Source organism: Schistocerca serialis, chromosome 1 (assembly GCF_023864345.2).
Source record: "Schistocerca serialis cubense isolate TAMUIC-IGC-003099 chromosome 1, iqSchSeri2.2, whole genome shotgun sequence".
NCBI classification, from domain to species: domain Eukaryota; kingdom Metazoa; phylum Arthropoda; class Insecta; order Orthoptera; family Acrididae; genus Schistocerca; species Schistocerca serialis.
The window spans coordinates 1,092,896,658-1,092,922,334 of NC_064638.1; the positions used below are offsets into that span (position 1 = coordinate 1,092,896,658).

A 25,677-nucleotide genomic window follows, 5' to 3' on the forward strand; every position below is an offset into this window, starting at 1 on the left:
GATGAGAGTTTCTTTGATAAGTTGTTTATATGTGTGTCCCACTTTAAATTTTGTTGGACCCATAGACCCAAAAATTTTGTTGCATTTACATTTTCAATTTTATCGTTATTTAACTTTACTTGGATAGTTTTTTGACTGGATGTGGGAATTAGATGGAAGTTGATACATACAGTTTTCCCACTATTAACAATTAGGCCATTTTTGTTAAACCACTCAGAAAGTTTTTCCATAGAGTTATCAGATATTGTCTGAAGGGATTCAGGGCTAGATCCAGTCAACACTATGCTTGTATCATCAGCAAACAGGATAGTTTTTTGTGGGCTCATACGTTCAACAAGATCATCTATCTAAATGAGGAAAAGTAATGGCCCTAGAACAGAACCCTGGGGAACACCATATCTTATTGTTCTTTCCTCCGAGAGGAAAACTGTGTTATTTATTTTATTCTGTACATTAATATCGTATTGAAGTGATACCTTCTGTCTGCGGTTTTGTAGGTAAGAGCATAGCCAGTTGTGAGCCACACCTCTTATTCCTCTTCTTTCCAATTTAGCAAGCAGTATTTTATGATCTAGTACGTCAAAGGCTTTAGAGAGATCTAAGAAGATACCTGCAGCTGTATTATGTTGGTCAATTGATTTCAGTATGTGGTCCAACAGTTCAAAAATTGCTGTCTGGGTGGATAAAGATTTACGAAAACCATGTTGTTGAATGCTGATTGGTGCGTGGTTTTTTATGAAATTTATAAGCCTGTCATAAAAAAAGTTTTTCCAGGATTTTTGAAAAGATGCTTAATATGGATAATGGTCTATAATTGGATACTAAATCAGGGGAACCTTTCTTTAGTAATGGTGAGACTTTAGCTATTTTGAGAGCATCTGGGAAAATGCCAGTTTTTAATGATTGGTTGTAGATGGTTGATAATGGCTTTACTATATGGGGAGCACACACCTTTAATATGAGGTCAGGTACTTCATCATAGCCACTAGAGATTTTATTGCATAACAATTTTATTGTGTTCATAATTTCATTAGGGTTTGTTTCATAAACAAACATTGTAGCATTAGCGCTGTTTGACGTATTGGTGGAATTGAAGAACGATACCTTGCAGTTTGCCTGAATGAGATCTTCTGCTAGTGAGGTGAAATATTCATTGAACTTGTTTACAACTGTGTATGGATCTGTGACCTTGGAGTCATTAAGTGTTAGAGAAATGTTTTCCTTTTTAGGTGTTGAACTACAAGTTTCTTTTTTAATAACTTTCCACATAGCTTTCATTTTGTTTGAAGAGTTTCTTACGAAATTGTCATTCCATAAACGTTTTGCCTGTCTAATCACTCTAAGATAAGTTTTTTTGTAGGCTTTACAATAGTCAGAAAATTCTTCAGTGACTCTGTATTTTTTGGAGCAATATTGGAGAAATCTGTTTCTCTCACTAGAAATTTTGATTCCTTTTGTTACCCATGACTTTCTATTTTGATTGCTTGAAGTTTTTGTTTCAAAAGGAAATGCTGTATTAAAGTAATAAAGGAAGGTGTTATGGAAGCTTAAGAACATATTATCAACAGTTGTTTGCATGTAAACACTGACCCAATTTTCCTTAGCTAATAGGAAGTTAAAAATCCTAATATTGCCATCTGAAAAGTTTCTTATTTGAAATACTTTTTTGGGGCTGATTTTACTATTTTCCATGTCAACGCTCAGTAGCTGAGCATCATGGTCACTTTATCCCATGCTCAGTACTTCGCCAGTGAATTTGTAACCAGTATCAGTTATGAAGATTTGATCAATTATTGAATCAGTATGCTCTGTTGATCTTATTGGAGAGTGTATTGTGGGGATCATATTAAAGGATTTGGTCATGTTTAACAAATCAAGTTTAGCATTACTGTTTTTTGATAAATCAATGTTAAAATCGCCACAAAGTATTATTCTCATATTTAATGAGCCGACACTATTCAGCAGAACTTCTAATTTGGTCATAAAATTTGGAATATTACTACTTGGTGCTCTGTATACATTTATAATTATATAATTTAGTTCAGGAAGCTTAACCATAGAAACCTCAAATTCCTTATCTTCAGATAATGCAATCTGTTCATTTAGGCCTACCTCACTGAATTTTATCTGGTCCTTTACAAATATAGCAGTACCGCCATGTGTGGAGAAATTCCTACAATAGAAGCTTGTTAATGAGTACCTTGGAATAGAGGTTGACTGAATTTCTTCTTTAGACAGCCAGCGTTCGGTAATACATATTACATCTGGATTTATTTGAGACTGAAGCAACACTTCCAGCATTTGAATCTTCTTTCTGAATGACTGGACATTATGGTGTAATACAAGAAATGATGAACTTTGTGACTTTTCAGTTAAGGGTTTAATTAATTTCTTTTCTAAAGGTATTTCGGACACAGCACTTACCCTAAAAAATTGGCCGAGATTTTATTTTGTGTGTGGCTTCTTGCACACAATTTTCAGTAGCAGAGATGGTTTTGAGTGGTTGACACAGTTCTGCTTCCATCAAAGCTTCTGTTTTTGGCCTAAACCATTTTGTAATTTGTGGTTGTTTGGCGATCTTGATACTTGGGGCTGATTTCTTCAGGATATGATTTCGGAGTTTTTCTACTATTTGGTCTTTTCCTACCATATTTAAATGTAGTCCATGAGCAGTATGAAATCTTCTTCCTAAATTGTATGTATCAATCATCTCTACGTTATGAAATGTAGAACATATTTCTGATATCAGTTTGTTTGCAATGCAAATTTCTTGGTTGACACAGGACCAGGAAGGCAAATCATAACGATGAGGAATGTTAACAATGAGTACATTTGTATGTAATAGGTTGTTTAAGCATTCCTTCATTTCTTTTGCAAACCCTTTTGTTTCATTCCTATATATATCGTTTGAACCACCTAGAAGCACGACAAAATCACAATTACTTAAGTGAGATACATCAGTAGAGTTTGTTAGTTTATTTACCTCACAAAACTGCGCTCCTGGCTTCACAAAACCTGTTACCATTAAATTACATTTATCTTTCAATAGTGCTGAAATTCCACGTCCATGACTGTCACCAAGCACACAAATTTTTTTGTTCATCACAGTTTTCGGGCTAGAAGGTTTTGAAACGTGTTTTTGCTGTGTAGATATATTCTGTTTTTGCACATTCGGTAACCTTTTTTGATAACTATGAACCTGTGTTAACTTTCGGTCTTGGGAGCAAGTTTATTGTATGCAGCAGAAGTTTGTTTTTCACAATGACCATCGTTTTGTAGTAGGATATCGAATTTGTTTTTTTGAGCTATTACTGAAGAAGGAACGCTATTTACGATATCTGCACACTTTATTTTACACGGACTCTGTTGTGTAGGTTCCACATTTTTCACAGATGTGTGCTGAGTGTCAATAAGGCAACACACTCTCAATATTACAAATATCTTTTACACTTATGAACAGTGCTGTACACACTGTAAGGTGTTTGGCTCCTACATAACACAATGAGCAATTCAAATTTCAGTAGCTACCAATTTTTGTCCAGTCAAATACACATCAGATCTGGGTAATTCACTTCACTAGCTACAGTTCCTTTTTTTTTCCTTTCCTCCAAAAGTCACATCTGAATCTATACCCCATAAGTGACCTTATGGTGTGGTGGAGCGTACTTTTAGTAACACTATATTTTCTTCCCTTTCTTGTTCCACTCATGAGCAGCATGTGGGAAAAATGACTGTGGGTAAAATTCTGTATGACATCTAATTTTCTTATTATAATTTTCCAATGGGTATGTGGGAGAAAGTAACATGCTGCCCAGCCCTTCTTGGAATGTAAGCTCTCAAACTTCCAACAGTAAACCTCTCTTGTGATGTCTGCACTTAACTTTGTTGGGCACATGTTACTCTCTCCCACTGAGTAAACAACCCTGTGACGAAATGTGCCGCTCTGCACTGGAGTTTCTCTCTGTCTCTCTCTTTTTAATAAAGAGAACAATACTAAAGAATCGGTCCTACAAATCTTTTGCAAGTCACTTTGTTTGTGTATGAATTACTTTACTTGAAGATACTCCCAACAGATCACAGCTCAGTATCAGGTTTCCCTACTATTTGTTTTATGTGGTCAAGCCAGATGGTTACTCCAAAGTATTTTACAGCAGTTGTGTTACCAGTAATTTGTCTCCAACAGTGTAACTAAATGTATCACTTCAACTATTTATGCACAACATGTTATACTTATTTACATTCAGTCCACCAGTCATCAAGCTCCTGCAGGTCATCCTACCTTTCACCAGTCTTAAGGCATTGAAGCCTTCCTATAGACAACAGCATTGACCCCAAATAGCGTCCAACATTATGCACTACAATCCTACATCATTAATATAAATTGCAAACAGTAGCAGCCTGGTAACAACTCCCTACAGGTATCTCATCCAGAACTGTTGCCAGTTGAGTAGTTTTAGTTGATTTTCTGTTCCACAATTGCTTAGCTCAATACCTACCACTACAGCTCTCATGCAGTAATCGAAAGGAGGAACTGTATTACACCATTTTACGGCAAAATAAATTCAAGTGACCACATCCAGTATTTCGACCTTTTCTGTTTCATCCTGTTTCGGTGAACTTATGCCTCAACAGTGAGGATATTGAGTGTAGAATGACTTCACACATTGTCATTGTTATTGTTAAGGTAGGTTATGTGCAGATCTACTTTGTTGCCAGAGCCATCAATTCATTGCCCACATGTCCAGATACTCATAAAAATACCACCACCTTCCCTAAATGAGCCATGTGAAAAATAGAATTCTTGACTGGATTCTGAGGTGAGTGCGACACTGGATGGCTTCCAGTATATCTAGTGTCCAGATACTCATAAAAATACCACCACCTTCCCTAAATGTGCCATGTGAAAATAGAATTCATGACTGGATTCTGTGCTGAGTGCAACACTGGATGGCTTCCAGTATATCTAGTGAATTGGAACAAATGAGAATTTGTAGTCCAAACACATCTAATCAACTTCACTGCCTTGATGCATCAAAGACATTGAATTCATTTGGAATGTTGATGATGAGGACACAACAGGTACGAATCACAGAGAAGCTGAGGTTGCTCCCCACATACATGCAGCACTCAAAGTTGCCACTTGAAGTTGAAGTGCTGGTATGGTAGATATGATGTACATGTACAGACAAATAAATGATTACAATTTCAGAAAAAAACTAGATGATTTATTCAAGAGAAAGAACTTAAAAAACTGAACAAGTTTATGAAATGTTGATCCGCCTCTGGCCATTATGTAAGCACTCATTTGGCTTGGCATTGACTGATAAGAGTTGCTAGATGTCCTCCCAACAGATATCGTACCATATTACTTCCAATTGGCAAGTTAGATAATCAAAATCCCGAGCTGGTTGGAGGGGCCTGCCCATAACGCTTCAAACATTGTTAATTGGGGAGAGGTCAGATGACCTTGTTGATCAAGGTGTGGTTTGGCAAGCACAAAAACAAGCACTCTTGCTGTGTGCGGGCGGGCATTACCTTGCTGAAATATAAGTCCAGGATGGCTTGCCATGAAGGGCAACAAAAGGAGGTGTAGAACATTGTAGATGAACCACCAAAACTTGCTGTAGATGACAATCCGAGGGTCCTGCTGTGAAAAAAAAAAATGACACTGCAGCCAATCACTCCTGGTTGTCGGACTGTATGGCAGGCATCACTTAGGTCGGTAACTCACTGCTCTGTGGCATCTCCGGATATGTCTTCACTTCTCATTGGGGCTCAGATTGGGATTCCATGTCAACAATGTGTCTGGAGATGCTCCAGACAGTGGTGGCATACAACTTGATTGTTGGCTGCCATATGACCCAATAATCAGGAGTGATGGTCTGGGTGCCACTTCTTTTCATAGCAGCACCATTACTGCACAGTGGTACATCCACAATGTTCTATGCCCCCTTTTTATTACCCTTCATGGCAAGCCATCCTGGTCTTACATTTCAGAAAGATAATGCCCATCCCCACATGGCTTGAGTTTCTAATGCCTGTCTTTAGGAGAACAACCAACAACTCTATCAATAGGTGCCAAGCTGAGTAATGCTTCCATACGGACAGAAGATGGACCAAAGCATTATTGACTTGACCAGCTTGTGAAGCTCTTTCTCTTGAAAAAATCATGCAATTTTTCTGAAACCAATTTTTTTTCTTCTCCTCTACATGTTCATCACATCCACCAACTTCTGCCCATTCAGATAATGCCTTCATAGTTCATCATTTGAATGTACTTTATAAAATTTAACTCGAAAATGTGACTTGAGCTACCTTACCATTACAGTGCAGCAGATTAAAAATAGCTCTCCAACCCATAGAATCTTGGGTGTCAGTTGTCTCCACCATTGATGATGAACTGAGAACCTGTCCAAACAAAGAGCCATGTCTTGCTTCACCAAAATGCAGATTACTTTATAGTGTGGGTGATTAACAAGTTCTTTTCTTGGTGTTATGAGGTTCTTTCCCAAGTTCTATGGTCAACAAGATGCCTTGGTGGTTTCACATCAGCAAGAACCTGTCACATAATGAAGAACTCCTTCCAAATGGCTAGCAGCAGCACACAGGCAGGGTATCTGACTGGTTCTATATGCACCTGTTGACAAACTAGCTCCTCGCGGAAGTTAATTTCAATAAGTTGTCTCTTATAAACAAAAGCATTTCTTGTCAAATGCTTGGCCCTGAAACCTCACTGAACTATTCATTTTCAGAATGGCGTTTCTCTTGAACTGTGAATGTAAATGCATCTTGAGCATTGGAATATGGACATTTATGTTTCTTTGGTTACAACCTATAATTAGTGTATATTGCCCACTCCTTCAAGCTTTTAATAAGTCAACTCCAGGGCTATGAAGAGCAAAATTGTCGATGAAGTGGGTTCTTCTACATGATGAAACTGAAAGTGATAATGCTTAGGATGGTCCCCTGACAAACACTGTGTCCTTGCTTAAACCTGTCTGACTGTTAGAAAAATAGCGCTGAGGCAAGAGCAACAATACAATGATTAGGAGATGGTCACTAAAGCTCCAACAGTGGAGCTGTATAATGATATGCATCAAAATGGTAACATAGATTTTCTCAACATTGAAAAACACATCTATTGTAAGATATTGGCTTTTGTGGGAACGTTGGGTAGGCTAATAGCTTTCTTCCATATACTGCTGTGAAGAATGAGGGTGGTTTCTTTTATTGGCCTTGTAAGGTGCCAAAACATGGTGTAATGTATTTTATTGTGACAATGCACGACATAACAAGCCGTGATTCAAATGTCAAACAGGCAGTTTTAGAAATACTTGTCGTCGTTATAATCCGAATAGCCTTTCTTGTCTAGTATCTGTGGTATCAGGAGGATTAATCCTTGCTTGTGTTGACAACAATTCAGTCACATGTCCATCACTGTCTGCTGAATGTCTCTCTCACTGGATGGACAATCCATGGCATCTTACACCTGTAAACTAGGCACCACCCCAGAAATCATCCTTATTGGTCTCCTACACACGTGTAAAACTTTGTTGTACAGTTGATGGTGTTGAACCAGCTCATTCTTCTTAATAATTCATGGCATTTTGCTATAGCTACATGAAAAGCTGTGATTACTGAGCATAAATTGTACAGCTTCCTTTCCGTTACTACTCGATCCATTTGATGTGCCTGGTTTGGCAAGTGGTTATCCTTTTCTCACTGAGTAGTGACAGTAATAGCAGGAGAGCACATCAAGAGACTGATGACACACTATTATGTTGCTTGCAATGCCTGACCTCACAGCAGCAATAAAGTGTGTGTCCTGCACTGTGTTTAGAATGCATAGTTATACCTTTATACACTCAACTGCTTGACTAACAAATAGCATGTTTAGTGGATAAAAATCTCTATTAAGAAGAAATAGTCAAGATAGTTTGGATCGTTGATGGTTAATGGAGTAAACAGTCAGGCTTTTAATTAGATGACGCAATGTTCCAGATGTTGAGTTGAGAGTACATCATTCGATCCTTGTAAGAGAACCAGTGCAGCAGGGTCCAATGGCTTAAGACTTTTAACTTTATTATTTTCTGTGGAAATTTTCATTTTGCTGCCGATGACTTTTTTTTAACTGTATGTGGGATGAAATGTATGCCTTGGTTTTTGTTTTCTGAAGCACTTTCTACTAACAATGTAGGCAAGTGTTTGCCTAAGGTCACAGACAATGGGACTAATTTATCTTTGGAGCCATACTTGCAGTTTCAGGTACAGGTGTCACCTGCATATCATTATGTATAGAGCCTTATCTTTTATATCAATTTCTTCCACTGTTGCTGCAAGACAAGTTGTATTGGTAGTTACCTGTAATGCTTTGCATTCCCTCCACACACTGAATAATCTTGATTCCGTAATTTTCTGTACACCTAACTAAACCAAGCATGTGCTGCTCCAAAAATGGTAATTATCATTACAATTGACACTAGTCAGCACAGACTAGAGTGAACATGTTTTGTTCGTCCTTTACATGTCAGTAGGGATGGGAAAAATCAATTGGTTAAATTGATACCAGTGTTTTCGTTCTGAATAACTGATATTTTTTAGTATTTGTTTGGATTTGGTCATAAAAGGTGCTCCTCTTTTTTTACTAGAGCTGGGGGAAAAACACCAGCATATCAACTTGTCAGAGCAGCAGTGTTAAATCTTTTGTTTTTAAATAATACTAAAAAAATGAATAATCTTTATTCATGAAAAATTCCCACCACTTTGAAATATTTGATTATTGTAGAAAATGGGAAAAGTGATCAGCACTATTTTAATAGAAGGCCTATGATTAGAAACCAGTGACAAACACTATCTAAGAATTGGTACATCATTGCAGTGACAATAATTTACCTGTTGCCATGTAGTGTAGCCTATTAGACGGTAAATGTGAATGAATTGCCACCACCTGGTATATTTGGTGTTTTTTATTAGCACCCTCGGACATCTGTTGTGTTGCAGAATGGTACTACCCGTAGATTGGAAGTGTTTTATGTAATGTGTTAGCAATGAAGTACAGTGAAACCTCGCATAGTGAGCACAATTTGACCCAGAATCTTATTCGTGCTGTGAAACACTCATTAAGCGAAACAACTTATCCTGTATAAATTAACGTAAAATGCGATAATGTGTTCCATGCAGTATTTTGTGCTTTATTAGTCACAATACATAACTAATTCTTATTTTACTACGATTATCTATAGTCATTTATTTCTGCAAACACTTCAGTACTTGCTGAAAATACAACACAGCATTACCATCAAATAAATTTGTAGTGTGCATAGCCACTGCTTTAATGGGGCGATGATTTTCGGTGTATGATGCAACTGATTCCCACGCTTTCGGCATTTCTCTTATTGCGTCATAAGACTACTGCTTTGCTTTCACCACCTCCTCTTCTGAAGAACTCTCCACAACTTCCTGCAGTGAAACACACTACAGCTCTATCAGCTCTTCGGCGGTCATTTCTTGCTGTGATCTCCCACAGGCTCATCGATATCATTGTTATCCACTTCTAGTCCCACACTCTCGGTCAAAGACACAATATCACTGACTTTCCACAGGTACTAACTCAAATGCCTCAGAGTCACATTCGACAACACACTCCAGCCAAAGCTTCTTCCAAGCAGAAGTGCAAGTTCTCTTGGTAACCCCTTCCTACATCTTTTTGATCATCTTAGCGCAGGCAATGACACTGAAGTGGTATTTCCAAAACTCTCTGACAGTGAGATTGGTAGCTACAGTCAACTCAAAGCAAAGCTCGAAGAGTCCTTTCGTGTAGAGTTTCTTAAAGTTAGTAATCTGCTGATCCATAGGCTGGAGTAACAGAGTGGTGTTGTGAGGCAGAAATTGGACCTGGATGAATTGAAATTCTTCAAGGGGTTGGTCTTGTAGGCCTGGAGAACGGACACAATCATTGTCTGTATCAAGCAAGACATGGAGTGGCAGATTCATCTCAAGCAAATATTTTTTTCACTGAACGATCAAACACTTCATTGATCCAATCTCAAAAAAGATCACATGTCATTAAAGCCTTGTAGCTGGACCTCCACATCACATTTAACCTGCTCTTCTAGACTTCACTTCTTGAAGGCATGTGGAGTTTCTGAATGGTAACAAGCAGCGGTTTAATTTTCAAATTGCCCCTTACACCAGCACAGAATAGCAGCATGAGACACATCTTTCATTGGCTTGTAACAGGGCAATGCATTCTCCTCTGCTATAAACATACGCTTTGGCCGAATTTTCCAGGAAAGATCCGCCTCATCGCAATTAAAAACCTGTTGCAGCAGATAACACCTAGAATGTATGAGCATCTTGAAGATGATGATAAAGTTCTCTGCTGCCTTCGTGTTGGAGCAGGCTGCCTTGCTGCGATTCTCCAGTGAAATTCCTTCTCACATGTGATGTTCTTGTCAATAGTGTCACCTTGCAATAACTTTTCATTTACCTATATATGGATCAACCTTTCGACATCGTTCAGAATACGAAACTGTTGTTTGGATACTCTTGTCACTCCCTTTGAAGCACCCATCTCCTTAATATTGTCCTTGTTCTTGAGGATAGTGCAAATAGTTAATACAACTGATTGTATGTGCTTGCTAAATCAGAGATGAAAAGTATCGGTGTAACCGAAAACCACTTGTTTCAATGATAACAACCATCCTAACATATAACAGTAGTATGACCTACCTATTGAGAATAGATTAGTGCTTGCTCATGGCGTAGCACTTCTATTTGACAAAAAATGGCTCTGAGCACTATGGGACTCAACTTCTGAGGTCTTCTATTTGACAAGCAGCGATTCATATGCACATTATAATTATTGTATATGGAGTTTTTAACACTGTGTTCCTGATTCCAATGATTTAGTTAACTTGCTTCCACAGTTCTCTATATCATTCTATCCAACCATCATTTCATGTTGTGGATTTTGGGCAGTCAACTTCTCCTTCCCCTTGTTGCCTTTTCTCTCTATTCTCTAAGGAACCTTCTGAACTGTATGCAAGTGATACCGGGGATCAAAATGTGCACTCACTTTGTTTTGTACACTGTTAAACTCAGATACAAACAAATTAGAGACACTTACCTAGTAGCATGTAGCTCCACTTTTACTCCAAAGATGTTGGCAGTAAGCAGTAACAAAGACTATACAACACAGTGAAAGTGTTTGGGAGCCATCTTGATCCATCAATGCTAAACTGTAGTCCACAACTAAATGACAGTTGTCAGAGCAACCTTCAAGTCACCAGAAATTGTTAAAATTGACTGATGAAAATTCCAAGTTGGGGGAAGTGTACTGACTTGCTGAATATATGATTGAGGGAGGTTATAGGACTAAATGGTGAGGTCGTTAGTCGTGTGATTCGAAAGTTACTTGCACAAGATAGAGGTCTGCTAAAAGTGGGTGGATCCTGTCAGAGGGGTCAAAGGAGTTAATTTCTGAGAGCAGTAGTGGGCCAGATGTCATTCCACTTTTGGACAAGAGAAATCTGATGTGTACCTGCACATTTGCACCTCGAATCATGAAAGGGATTGGGGGTACGCATGTACCTCTCTAGCCAAATGGTCAACCAGTTCATTCCCTGGGATGCCAACATGGTTTGGGACCCAGAGGAAGACAATGGATGGGTGGCACAGACACGGGCACACCGAAGGTCATGGATAGCAGAGACCAAAGGGTGATGACAACAGCAACAGTCCATAGTCTGCAAGCTACTCACTGAGTCGCTATATATTGAAACACTGTGGAGGGAGGCTTGAGAAACAAAATGGAGGGACCTGTTCATGGTCAGCAGTTCTGCTATGAACAGACTGCAGAAATAAATGGTGTTCATGCCAGTAGGAGATGTAAAAGAGTATCCCGCTTATCTATCATTTTAGACCATCAGTGCAGAAGGTTGTAGCACCCAGGAACACTTCACGGATGGAATTTATAAGACACTGGAATAGCATAGGAGCGACAGAGACCTTAGGACCCTGGGATAGGTCGGTCCTAAACTGTGATTGAGGCACTATCCAAGGGGGGTGCAGGAGGAAATACACAGGGCTCATTCCAGTGAGTGGAGATAGAGATCCTAACAGAGGGAAGTGAGTTGCATTCCGAGTTGCATTTCAACCGGCAATCCCACCCGAGAGCGGGTATCAGGAAAGAGGCATCCGTCATTTGCAAACAGGACAAGGTGCATGGGATGATCAGTGTATTGTTGAATGGCAACTGAGTAAGAAACCAAGAGTTAGCTCTGTCGTATTTATAGAGGAGGAATCCCCACTTCTATGAAGAGACTGGCGGCAGGACTAGTGCGAAAGACACCAATAGGCAGATGCACCGCTTATGATGATCAGGGTCAAGTAGTTTCAGAGTGGAAGGAGCTGCCGGGCCATAAACCTGACAAAGATAATCTAGTCTGGACAAAACAGGAACATGATACAGTTGGAGAAGAGTGGCTAGGTCTGCGCCCCAAGATGTGTGGGCCATGAGGCGGAGAGCATTAAGCTTCTGCGTGTGGGTAGTCTTCAGGTGGTGAATATGGGGCAGCCACGTGAGCTTTTCATCAAAACTAAGGCCGAAGAAATGAGACTGTCCTACATCATCTAGGCACTGGTTGTCTTAATAAAGTTCCGCATCAGAGTATGCTGTGGGTCGACGGTAAAAATGCATAACCTGGGTTTTGGAGGGAGAAAACAGGAAGCCATGGGAGAGGACCCACATAGAGGCCCATCAGACAGCGCCTTGAAGCTGCATCGGATGCAAAATTCACGGACATACAATGTCTGAGCAACCAGAGGCACAACAGAGGTTACAAGACCATTGATGGCAATGAGGAAGAGTGTGACACTTAACACACAACCCTGTGGCATACTGTTCTCCTGGATCCAAGGACTACTGAGTGAAATGCCAACTCAAAGCCAGAAGAGCCAGTGCGATAAAACTTGGAAGGGGAGGGGGGGAGGCGAAAGCCCCGGTCATGGAGAGTAACTAAAATATGATGGTGCCAAGCAGTGTCATATGCCTTATGCAGGTCAAAGAAGAAAACAACAAGGTGCCGGTAATTAGTACAAGCCTCTTGGATTGCTTGTTTCCAATCAGAGTAAATTGTCAGTTGTGGATTGTCCTTCCCAGAAGCCACACTGATACAGGGACAAAAGGCCCCAAGATTCGAGTACCCAATATAATTTAAAGATAACCACCCTCTCAAGCAATTTACAAAGTACATTGGTCAGGCTAATTGGGTAGTAGGAGTTGAGAGACGTTGGGTTCTATGCCGACCTACGGACGGGGATAGCTACCCTGTCTCGCCATTGCAATGGGAAGGCATCTGTGAGCCAAATGCAGTTGAAGACGCTGAGGACATGTTGCCACTGGAGGAGGAGGAGGAGGAGGAGGAGGAGGAGGAGGAGGAGAGGTTCTTTGAGGGGAAGGGACAGGAGTCACTGGGGGGAGTGGGGGGGGGGGGGGTGAGGGAGGAAACGAAGGGCAGCAGGATGGGGGAGGACTGAGGCAAAGGTAGATGAGATATTCACAGGGTGAAGTCTGTCAAACTTCTTCCAGACCTCAAAATAGCCGAGAGGGTCAAGGATCTTTATTTCCTGGATTCTTTTTTCCTTGGTATATGCCGGACACATTGAGGACCAGAGTAGTTTATGCAGTGTTGGATCATCTGGTTTTGGTTGGAATCTGAGTCTAGGGTCGTGTCATGTGAAGAGGTAAGACCCAGCACGAATCCCCATTCAGTGAAGGGGTCATTATAGGAGCTCGATGAGGGATGAAACAGAGGGGCATTTGTTCAACTCAGCATTTCTGCTGCAGAAATGTAGCAGTAGAGGAAGAAGACACTGAAGCAGTCACGAAGTGTGTTGCGAGGTATTCTGCAAGGACCGATGGATCAGTTCACAGAGTTATCTATAGGATACGACCCTGGAAAGTTGATTGTCACTGGTGGTCCAAAAAGCTACAGAGCTTGGACCAAACCTGCAATGAAGAGGCATACAGTCCCAGGGAGAAAAAGTTGTGCTCCCGGCATTCCTTTTTACTCTACTTAATAAGGTAGCGATCCTTAGCATAGAGATGCTTGAAAAGGTTGGTCTGTGAATGGTGTCTAAAATCATTGCAGCGTCCATTGGCGATCCTGGATAGTGACTGCTACATCCTTAATCCAACCCGGTACTGGTCAATGAGGGGGACCTGTGATAGTATTGTCAGCAGCATGAAGAGGAGTGGCAGACACATCTTGCATGGCCACATAAATGTAATCTGAGAGAGAGGTGTCGAAGTGCAGAACAGACATATATAAAGACCAATTGGCTCTGTAGAATGCCCAACGTGAGGGTTGTCTGCCTGGCAGTAGCAAGGGAATGACTGAGTCACATGACAGTGGTCACTGTCAAAGATCATCATGGAGTAACCAATGTAGGGAAGCCACAAGTGCAGAGGAGGAGATCGTGAGATCGATAGCAGAAAGGGTGCTGTGAGTGGCACTGAAGTGGGTAGGGGAACCATCATTGAGGAGATACAAGTCAAAGTCTGCAATAAATTGGTCAATTATAAGAACTCTACGTTGAAGCAGCACTCCCCCACAGGGGGTGGTGTGCATTGAAATACCCGAGGAACAGGTTTGGGGGGCGGGAGTTGCTGTATTACGGTAGGCAGGTCAACATAAGGAAATGGCATACTGAGAGGATAACAGATACAGCAAATGGTGACTACTGGGGTTGTTCGCATTCCTACCGCTATTGCTTGCAGCTTGGTATGAAACGGGATCCAGTCACTAATGACATTGACGCAAAAAGAAGTCCAGACCCCTCCAGACACTATCCCGGGGCCAGCATGTTTCCGACAGAATGCCTGATGGCCATGAAACATTGGAGAGTGGTCATCAGGGAAGTGCGTTTCTTGAGGAGCTAGACACAATGCAGAGTAAGAGGAAATCAGTCTTATTTCCGGTAGGTGATGGTACTATCCATTAAAATTCCACTCGATTATCAAGTAGCAAGAGCCCAGGTTAGACATAAAGAAGCCGAGGGGAGGTCATGTCACTGACAAGAATCGGGCGACATCCATAAAAACTGGGTCTGATTCGTAATGAGGAGGAGGGGCAAAGCTCTATGGGATGCTGGGGAAGCCTCGCCCTCAGACTTGCATTGCTTCTTCTTCTTCTACTTCTCCATCGGAGAGATGGGGGAGGTGTTATCAGTGAGGGAATAGGTGGCAGCAATGTTGGATTGGACACAAGAGGGAAGTCTTTGCTTTGGGGCCCACTGAATGTGAGTCCCACGTTGGACCCAAGGTTGCAGGCTTCCTACCCTGAGAACGCCAACGCCAGGCAGAGGCGTTACCAGAGGGAGCCCAGTCCATAGCAGGAGCCAGAGAAGAGGATGTCTTCTCTGGCTGAGGAGGAGGAGGAGAGGTTCTTTGAGGGGAAGGGACAGGAGTCACTGGGGGGGAGTGGGGGGGGGGGGGTGAGGGAGGAAACGAAGGGCAGCAGGACGGGGGAGGACTGAGGAAAAGGTAGATGAGATATTCACAGGGTGAAGTCTGTCAAACTTCTTCCAGGCCTCAAAATAGCCGAGAGGGTCAAGGATCTTTATTTCCTGGATTCTTTTTTCCTTGGTATATGCTGGACACATTGAGGACCAGAGTAGTTTATGCAGTTACATGGTCGGGTACAAGGGCTCCCCCCATGAAGAGGGTGGCCACGGCCACCACAAATGGGAGTGGCACTGTATTGTGACGGCATGTGGCCAAACTTGAGGCAACAGAAGCAATGAGAGGTGGAATGTATGGTTTGACATCCCATATGTACACCAATAACCTTGACCTTCTCGGGCAGGGTGCCTCCCTCAAGTGTCAGAATGAAATCACCGGTGTCTACATGATGGTCCTTAGGGCGTCTCTGGAAATGGCAGACAAAACAAATGCCATGTTGTTCCAGATTAGCTGTAAGTTCATCATCAGACTGGAGAAGAAGTTCCCTATGAAAAATAACACTGAGTCATACCGAGAGACTTGTGAGGAGTGAGATTCATTGGCACATATTCCAAATGGTCAGAAGGCACGGAGGGAGGCTCACTAACTGGCAGAAGTTGTCTTTATAATGAAGGAGCTAGATTTCATCTTGCTTAAGGACTCAAACTCGTCCTTGACATTTCCACAAAGAAACGGGGTTTGGTGGTGGCAAAAGTCTCCCTTTCATTTCTGGTACAGAACAGGAACTGCGGAAAGCATTTAGCCCCAAGCCAGCGGTCCTGGCCCTCCTCCCAGTTGTGTCCAAGAGGGGAAAAGCCGGGAAGGCAGAAACAGGAACACAGACAGAACTTTTCCTAGGAAGAGGTGCAGCTGCGGAAGAGTGGCCAGAGAATTTTAACACCTTTCATGTGCCAAATGTTTGTCCTGATTCCACCCACTCAGAACAGGGCTCGCCTAGTGGGTGCCATCCAACCACAGCAACCGGGCAAGACAGTCGTTGCTGGGAGTTCCGCTCCCTGAAAAGATGGGCAACCACTCCTAAGCTTGCACGAGGCGTCCAAGGCACAGGCAATAGCAGTGTGATTCCTATGTGTCGGGGGAGGGGGCAGCCAGATGGGTACATAACAGCCCCACTACTGGATGGCTACTGAGCTGGTGGCCTAGGTGAAAGGGTTATGGCAGGGAGGGAGGGGAAAAGGGAGATGAACCCACACCAAAGGTACTAGGGAAGGAGCTCTTCCCCATCTGGCTCACACAACAGATTTCAAATTTAGATATGGAGATCTAAACCCTGAGGGGGACCAAAATGGGCAGGCCAAAAAGGAGGAAGAAAAGCAAACAAACCAAAACTGCAAGACAAAGCAAAGTCAGGAAGATAGCTGGGCCTATATAAATAACATCACCATCACAAAGATAGGAAGGGCAAAGGTGAAGGAATAAAAATACAGGGAGGGAGAAGGAAAGGGAATGTAAGCCAGCCCAGACAAGAAGAAAGGCTGTAAGGACCCATGTACTCACAAAAGAGTTGGGGGACTCGGTAGGAGGGGGGGGGGGGGGGGGGGGGGTCTTGCTGAAGGAACGGGTTACTTCGCAGGATGCAATTGGATCCATGGGATCTGATAGTTTCTGATGGTGACAGATAGTGGTAGACATTACCAAGGGTTCTATCTATTAGTAAGTAAACATTTGATGTATGAAAATACCTCCATGCCCTACCTCTGTTGGCAAAAAGGGCATACAACCTTAACATAGTTTCCAACATATTTGTACCCTGACACAGATGTGTACTAATGTTTAACAGGACATATCTCTAAAAATGGCCCTTTCCCACTTTCGAATCCTCCAATAGTGTGTTTCAGCACCCACACTAACTCTGTGCACTGTCAGAATAAGTATGCAGTGGTAAAAATGTGTGTGTACTTAAATTGCACATGATACTTGCTGCACTTGACTGTCACATGAACTTACAGTGAAACATCCCAGTTACATGGCATGGGAATACCCGTTTCCCTGTAATGACAAGCTCTCTCTCTCTCTCTCTCTCTCTCTCACACACACACACACACGCACATCACAATCCTGTCAAATACAAAGTTGCTATGGTTCAATGTCAGGAAAATTGCTAAAAAATCCTCTTAACTCTATTCTCAGAAATTTGAAAATATGTAAAATAAAAGGCCATTCATTGATTGTACATGTATATAAAATATAGCTTCATGACTATTTTATATATAAAAGAGCTGCTGTACTCTATTATACAAATTTGCATTAACTGATACTTCATATTTAACAGTAGCAGCAGTTTGCACCATTATTCCAGAGATACACTGAAATTGTCAACAATCTTAACACATTACAATAACAGTACATTCCCTCATTCTTAATGATCTAATGAACTACATTTAAAACTTAAATCCACATAAGTGTATGTATATTACATTTTCACTCTAAATACAACAAAGCATCATATGGAAGATACTTTTTACAATTAATAGAACCACAAAGGCAAAGTTTGTTGCTCTTTACATTACATTCAGCACTGCTGTTACCTCCATAATCAAATGTTATTTCTTCACCAGGCTGTATCACATCTGCAGCAAAGATACCAATTTTAGGAATTAGTGTGTTTGTTCTCACTGGGATGACAACTGAATTCGGCTGACAAGAATGATTGATATAACGGCCAATGTTTCCAATCACTGTAGGGTCAACACAGGTTTTTAACAAATTACCATTGGCTAAATGTTCATTCAAAACAAATATATAGTTCATGTCACTGTCACTTTGTGACTGTGCTCTACGTTTTGCTTCCTCTATTCCTATTATTTCTCCAGCATATTCACAGATAAATGAACCTACAGCAATTTTCTTTGTTGTCCTGAGTCCCATACCTTTCCCATTACCTGTCATACATATCTCCAGACCATCCGCTGGACCAAGTTGACAAATTCTATTTCCACATCTGGACTGACGTCCACAAAGACACAAGGAGTTGCACTCCATAATACAACCAACAATCCTCTCTGGCAACAAGCACCCGTTTCCATCATAGCTTCTGTTGTAAGATCTTATACATTCACAATCCAATTCTGAAACACAAATACCATTTCTGCAGCTGCATCCCACAGCATATTGTGTTTCAAAGTCTTCAATATTAGCTCCTGGGCCTGGTATGTTACATGGTGTATAAATTAGACCTTCAATGGGATGGTTGTAATTGTCAGCCACATTTTCTTCATCTCCAGTTAGGATCTCACTGTCCACTGAGCTAGATAAAACATTGTCACACATAATCATAAAATGTCCACTTTATTTATTTTAAAAACATCATAATTTTCATTGTCAATATGTGTAGAAGCATTTCTCACACACATGCCACTTTGTGTGGTGTTGATAAAACAGTTTCGTTCATATGAACAAATTTTTAAAATATCAGCACTGCTTTTTGTAAAAAAATAGAATCATACAACTATTAATTTGCCTTCATTGCCATCTTCTCATCACTGTAAAAGAAAAGAAATAAACCTGATATTAGAAAAATGAGGCTACGTTATGCAGCACTATAATGAATGTGCAACAAAACAGCACTTAATCGAACATACATGCATATTACACGCAAAGAGTAGCTGAAGCAAAATTGTCAGTGTACTTTGACAGTAATAATTAATTTATCTTACAGTAGATAACTGAACAACTGTAATAGTTAACATTTTCTGCATAACAGATGAAATGAGACAGTGTTGTTAGTTTACCTGAAAAGGTACATGGCAATACAAAGTACAGCCATTCAGAAATGCCACAGAAAACATGCAGCAAATAGCTGTTGGAAAGGATAGCAGCAACTATGAATATACAGGGCATTTCAAAAAGAATGACCCAATTTTGGACCGCAATAATTATGAAACACAGGATGTGCTGGCACAAAAATGTGAACTGTTTGAATGGGTGTGGCCTAGAGTTTCAGAAAATCGGTGTTAGATGTCAGTCAATACATCTTCTCAGTTTGCAGTCAGTCAGAAGTAAGACGGTGTCTTATCTCACAGAAGGAGTTGATTGTGTTGCAGCTTGCAAAGACTGAATCAGTAATTTCGGTCCAGTGTGTTTTTTGTTGGTGTTTTGGCACTGATAAACCTGCACCCAAAAACATTTCTTTGGTATCACCAATTTGCATAGACCAGATGCTTATGCAAAGGCCGACCTTTCACTTCTGATGAGATGGTGGAAAGAATTCCTTTCTTTTTTGAGGAAACTGCAGTGACTGGTATAAACTACCTTTAAATGATGCAGAACTGACTTTTTCCACAACTTCAGAACGACTATGCTGACATTAATTTTACAACAGGATGGAGCTCCACCACACTGACACAACAAAGTACACGAGTTTCTCAACGACACACTGCCTCAACGCTGTGTGTGGTGCACGGGTCTCCACGACACTGCCCTGCATTCTTGGCCTCCAAGATCGTGAGGCATGACCCCACGCAATTTTTTTCTCTTTGGGATATGTGACAAAAAGTGTGTTCATCTCTCCTTCACCTGATGACGTAAAAGAAGTGAAGAACAGAACAACAACAAGGGCCAAAACTTGTGTAAATGCAGATACCTTGTGTGAAGTTTATGATGAATTTAGTTATCATCTAGATGTTGTTCATGCTACTGTTGGTGGACACACAGAGCATTTGTGATAGCTTAGTTTAAACTTTTAAGGTTTTGTGAGAATTTCACAATTGATCTCATGTTTGTAGTATGTTTCTATCAATAAATATGGAGTTTTGAAATTAGGTCATTCTTTTTGAAACACCCTTTGCATTCAGGACCACGGCCATATCACAAGTCTACAACAAAAGAACATGAATAAAGAGCAACTGTGTCATAATTATCATTAAATAACACAATTAACACTGTGAGACCTGATAATTATTACTGTAATTATTACAAGTCAAGGAACTTGGTGCTTGATCCATGAGAAAACTTCTTGCAGTAACTAACAATCAAACAATTTTTAAGAATTGTGTGTTGTTTAAGCTGAATAAACTTTAAAAATTTTCCCAACAAATGAGCTACATAAGTTTACATTTTGTAGCTTTGGACCAAAATAACACAGTGAACCCATTTATTAAATGCCTCACCAAATTACATGAATCTTAATGAAACACAAAGAACAATAACGACAATGTGACTATGTAAGATGTTAATTCAAAATTATTGACTGCAAGCAGAAAATGGTGTATGAGCTGCTTACAATCTGTTGTCAGGAAGCATCCCAATATTTGTAGGAATGATATGGGAAAACACACAAATTTTGTAAGATAGGTGAGTAGTAAACCACAGTAGTCATTGGTTCTGTGCTAGAAAAACTTGCAAATATTTCAACATTAGGAAAAATATTAAAATGTAAATACACAAAATGACAAGATAAAATCATAATAGTACAATGACATTAACATTTTGGCACTTCCCCAAGAAAAAGGTTTGCCCTCTAAGCCCTACAATATAAACATCTAGACCCATACACACACAACTATATTTTGATCCACCATTACAAAGTGGTACATCAACATCTAGCTCTATACTCTGAAAACCACCGAAGAGTGCATGGCAGAGGATACAACGCATTGTGAATTACTTTAACAAACAAGCAATGTGGTGATATGTTGCCAAGCAGACTAGCTAAACAGTAAAAATTCTAACCCCTGATGTTAGGAAACTTGAAAAATAACACACAACATAAAACAAATGTGTATCTACAAGTTATATAGTTTGTGTGCAAATATCTTTACACTAAAAAGGGGGGGGGGGGACAATCTTCGTGCCCAAATGTATGAATGGGAAGCGTGAAACAGAGTTGCTGAATAACTTGGGGGGGGGGGGGGGGGAGGGAGGGAGAGAGAGAGAGAGAGAGATGACAAACTGGTGCAGAATTGATATTATTCAACTGAAGAGGTCATGAAAGATGATTGAAAATTTGAGAAGGAGAAAACACATACTTATGATTACAGCTTGTCATTTTAATTGAAATCATGAACTGTGTATCAGTTACGTATCCAGTACAGTATATCATATTAACGATATTTTAGGGGGAAAAAACATTACACCAATTTTTGTGTTTTGACGAGTCTATTGTACATTAAAGTCAATTCTTGCATGAGACAATAAACTTCCGATATACTGTAATAGGAAATAACTAAAACTGAGACTGCAATTTGATAAACAGTAAATGAATGTAAAAGCACTGGATAAACGAGACTTAATAAATTTGTCTTGAGTTTAGCGACAACGTTCACTTTATCGTAGTATCATGTACTAAAGCAACTTAACATTTAACAGACCGCTTTTACAAGAAGAAGCGTGAGTACTGTGGCGTTAAACAACGATTCATTAACAGTAGTCTTGTGTTATTATTCTACAGTTTTTTTTGGTTTTTTTTAATTGAACTCCACATTTCTGTGATTGACTTCGCCGCCAGCACACACCACTGTACACGATAACTGGCGGGTGTGCAGGTGTGAAAAAGCAAATATGCAGAAGTTGCGAGTCTCCTACTATACATGACATTTCAGTGTTGATTTTACTCCCTGTAGCGGTTGTGTACCGTATATTCCACGCTGAATACAAACGTAATTATTTACTTATTTCACATGGTTTTGATGACATTATGGTTACGCACATTCAAATCATATATACCGCTCAGTAATTGGGAAACACGGTTTTACTGTGTAGTACTGTAAACTTCAGTCTTAGTCCAGACGAAAGCAACGCAAGACACCGCCTCGTCCGAATGATCTGTCAACTTGAACACTGAAGATAAAGACGGCGAAACAGCTTATTTATAAGAGTGGAATATCTTTGAAGTGAGCATTCAAATGCGCAGAATAGATTTCGTGTTCGTTCGAAAATGCCAATACACATTGGCCGGCCTCGATCGTTTTTTCGCGGTAACTGCGGTTTTTTCATGGAGGTAAAAGAAGGACAGAGGTGGCACTACACACTTAAAAGTGTGTACACGACTTCGACCAATATCTATGGTCGAAAGTACACGACGATACACCGCGATCGATACTGGTTAGCGCCACAGCCATCTAGCGGTTAGACGGGTGAAACTACGAACATAAAGCAGACACATCATCCGAGCGCCAGAATCAAGAGCAGTTCTGAACTGCTGTCAATCAGCGCATGCACACTTGCGCAGAAGGGGGAACCGGAGTGTTTTCCGCTAATTATTTGCTTATTGTTCGGTGACTAGTGGCAATTTTCAGATTTCTTTCCACTGGTTGCTTCGTATTCTAGAAATGGAATAGAGTTAACAGGCTTTTAGGGGTGTAATTAAGACATACACCAAGGGAAGGTGTATATATGACCCGCTGTATCATAATAAAATAATTTATGAGTAATATGCATATAAGGTTACACGGTGATTTTTGATTTGTATCGCAATGCCTTAGCTTACGAAACATCATGTTTAATTTGATTGCATCTCTTGCTTTATTGCCGGCCGGAGTGGCCGAGCGGTTCAAGGCGCTACAGTCTGGAACCGCACGACCGCTACGGTCGCAGGTTCGAATCCTGCCTCGGGCGTGGATGTGTGTGATGTCCTTAGGTTAGTTAGGTTCAAGTAGTTCTAAGTTCTAGGGGACTTACGAACACAGCAGTTGAGTCCCATAGTGCTCAGAGCCATTTGAACCATTTGATCTTGCTTTATTTCAGCATGCCAGGGACGAGAAACTGGCAATGATAGGCGAGAAAGTCCGTGCAGTTACGCACAGTGCTCAAATGGATCTAAGCACTATGGGACTTAACTTATGAGGTCATCAGTCCCCTAGACTTAGAACTACTTAAACCTAACTAACCTAAGGACATCCCACACATCAACAGACGAGGACTGCAAAACTCTGAGTAGTACTCTGAAAAATAACACAGGTGCACCTTCAAGTAATGGTCCTTAAGGAGTTGCAAACCACTGCAATGCAACATCCACAACAACTTTTGAAATGGGCTGTGCTATTCTGTGGCTGAAAGTCAGATATTGCCCAGTCGACGGGAAACAATGTTACACCCAGCCCGCAACACAACAGGGCACGTACCGGTATTTTATCAGTGATCTAGGCTGGTATGATAACGAGACATATAAACGTGTGATTTAATTGTTACTTTTGAGAAGCCGAGGTAACCTCCCTTATGACTGTGTCACACTTCCTAATTCCATCTTCTATCATAGACAGCAGGATATCGAAACAGGCCATGACCAGTGGTGGCTCGTGAGAATACATTCTAGGCGTTCACAAATTTTTAGATTCAGAAAAATTTGACAGAGTGAAATTAATAGCATACGCTGTACAAGGGTTATGCTACACTTACCACAAAATTTATAAATCTGCAGCCACTGCCAACTACAACAACATTAATAATAATTATAATAAGATGCAGCTGGCTGCTGTGGACGAGCGGTTCTACGCGCTTCAGTCTGGAACCGCGCTGCTGCTACGGTAGCAGGTCCGAATCCTGCCTCGGACATGGATGTGTGTGATGTCCTTAGATTAGGTATAGGGGACTGATGACCTCAGATTTTAAGTCCCATAGTGCTTAGAGCCATATAATACGATGCATAACTTCTCTGAGAAAAGAGTTGTTTGGTGGAATTTTGTTGTTTTGTATATAATTATGTACACTTCGGGGCAATAACGAAATAATGCGTAAGCTTTCACAACCGGCCGTTCCGGATTTTAGCGTAAGTAGGAGTTTTTGTGCTTTTCTATTTTTTCGGACAAATATGCAAGATCCCTAAGAGATGTATTAGTCCACGAATTTACTTCCGGACTGAAAAATCAGATAATTTAACGCTGCACCCATACAACAACTTGAGCACGGCTCGTCCTCAAAGCTGTACTTTTCTGTTACCATTTAAAATAGATTCAACATAGTTCATGTTAACACTTCACATGAAAGCCAATTACCGCCCAGTAAACAACCAACTCCAAACACAAATTGCCGCCGGCCGGAGTGGTCGTGCGGTTCTAGGCGCTACAGTCTGGAGCCGAGCGACCGATACGGTCGCAGGTTCGAATCCTGCCTCTGGCATGGATGTGTGTGGTGTCCTTAGGTTAGTTAGGGTTAATTAGTTCTAAGTTCTAGGCGACTGATGACCTCAGAAGTTAAGTCGCATAGTGCTCAGAGCCATTTGAACCATTTTGAACCACAAGTTGCCGTTTGTGGAAATGGTTAAACTCAAGTAGCAATGTCTACCAACATGGTCACTTGATTAGAATACAAATGAGACGCTGAGATCCATATGGGTCTAAGGCACACCGCTGTCAGTCCCACAATTAAGTGAATATCAGAGAAACCATTGATACAGCTTTTCGTGAATTTTCATGTATGCAATGTGGACCCACAGCACAGATAAATCTGACTCACCATAAGATCAACAGATTTCAGAAGCATGAATAAATCCTACAGTCTTACAATGGACGGTGATGTGCTTTACGCCCCAATGTTTCTCACAAGGGAAACTCCCACGCACCCCCTTCAGATTTAGTGGGAAGAAGTCTCGATAGCCCGTCTGAAACTGGACGAAGATCAAGCATGAAAACAGGAAGACGGTGTACTGAATAACACCAGGTGATCAAAAAGTCAGTATAAATTTGAAAACTGAATAAATCACGGAATAATGTAGATAGAGAGGTACAAATTTACACACATGCTTGGAATGACATGGGGTTTTATTAGAAACAAAAAAACACAAAAGTTAAAACATGTCCGACAGATGGCGCTTCATCTGATCAGAATAGCAATAATTAGCATAACAAAGAAATGGAAATGCTCAATATGTCCACCATCATTCCTCAACAATAGCTGTAGTTGAGGAATGATGATGTGAACAGCGCTGTAAAGCATGCCCGGAGTTATGGTGAGGCATTGGCGTCGGATGTTGTCTTTCAGCATCCGTAGAGCACAATACACTTGCGTCTTCAGGTAACCCCAAAGCCAATAATCGCACGGACTGAGCTCTGGGGACCTGGGAGGCCAAACATGACGAAAGTGGTGGCTGAGCATACGATCATCACCAAACGACGCGCGCAAGAGATCTTTCACGCGTCTAGCAATAAGGGGTGGAGCGCCATCCTGCATAAACATCGTAGTTCCAGCAGGTGTTTATCAGTCAGGCTGGGGATGAT

The 25,677-nt window shown here is 40.9% G+C and overlaps 2 protein-coding genes across 3 annotated transcripts in view; both read right to left on the bottom strand.

The window, feature by feature from the left end:
* Window positions 1-17,947: 17,947 nt before the first annotated feature.
* LOC126455607 (histone-lysine N-methyltransferase SETMAR) lies at window positions 17,948-18,796 on the bottom strand. The gene has a single exon (XM_050091373.1). It carries the CDS (start codon window positions 18,794-18,796, stop codon window positions 17,948-17,950), a length of 849 nt encoding a protein of 282 aa, XP_049947330.1.
* LOC126416124 (traB domain-containing protein) overlaps window positions 18,796-25,677 on the bottom strand; it is a 107,279-nt gene continuing 100,397 nt past the window's right edge. For both annotated transcript variants that reach the window (XM_050083653.1, XM_050083664.1), the window contains exon 8: window positions 18,796-19,008. In XM_050083653.1, the coding sequence (XP_049939610.1) occupies window positions 19,006-19,008 (3 nt within the window). In that variant the 3' untranslated portion in view covers window positions 18,796-19,005. The remainder of the gene's footprint in view (window positions 19,009-25,677) is intronic.

Coding starts and splice junctions, on each gene's coding strand:
- LOC126455607 (XM_050091373.1), bottom strand. CDS start 18,796: ATGTGTGACAATGTTTTATCTAGCTCAGTGGACAGTGAGATCCTAACT.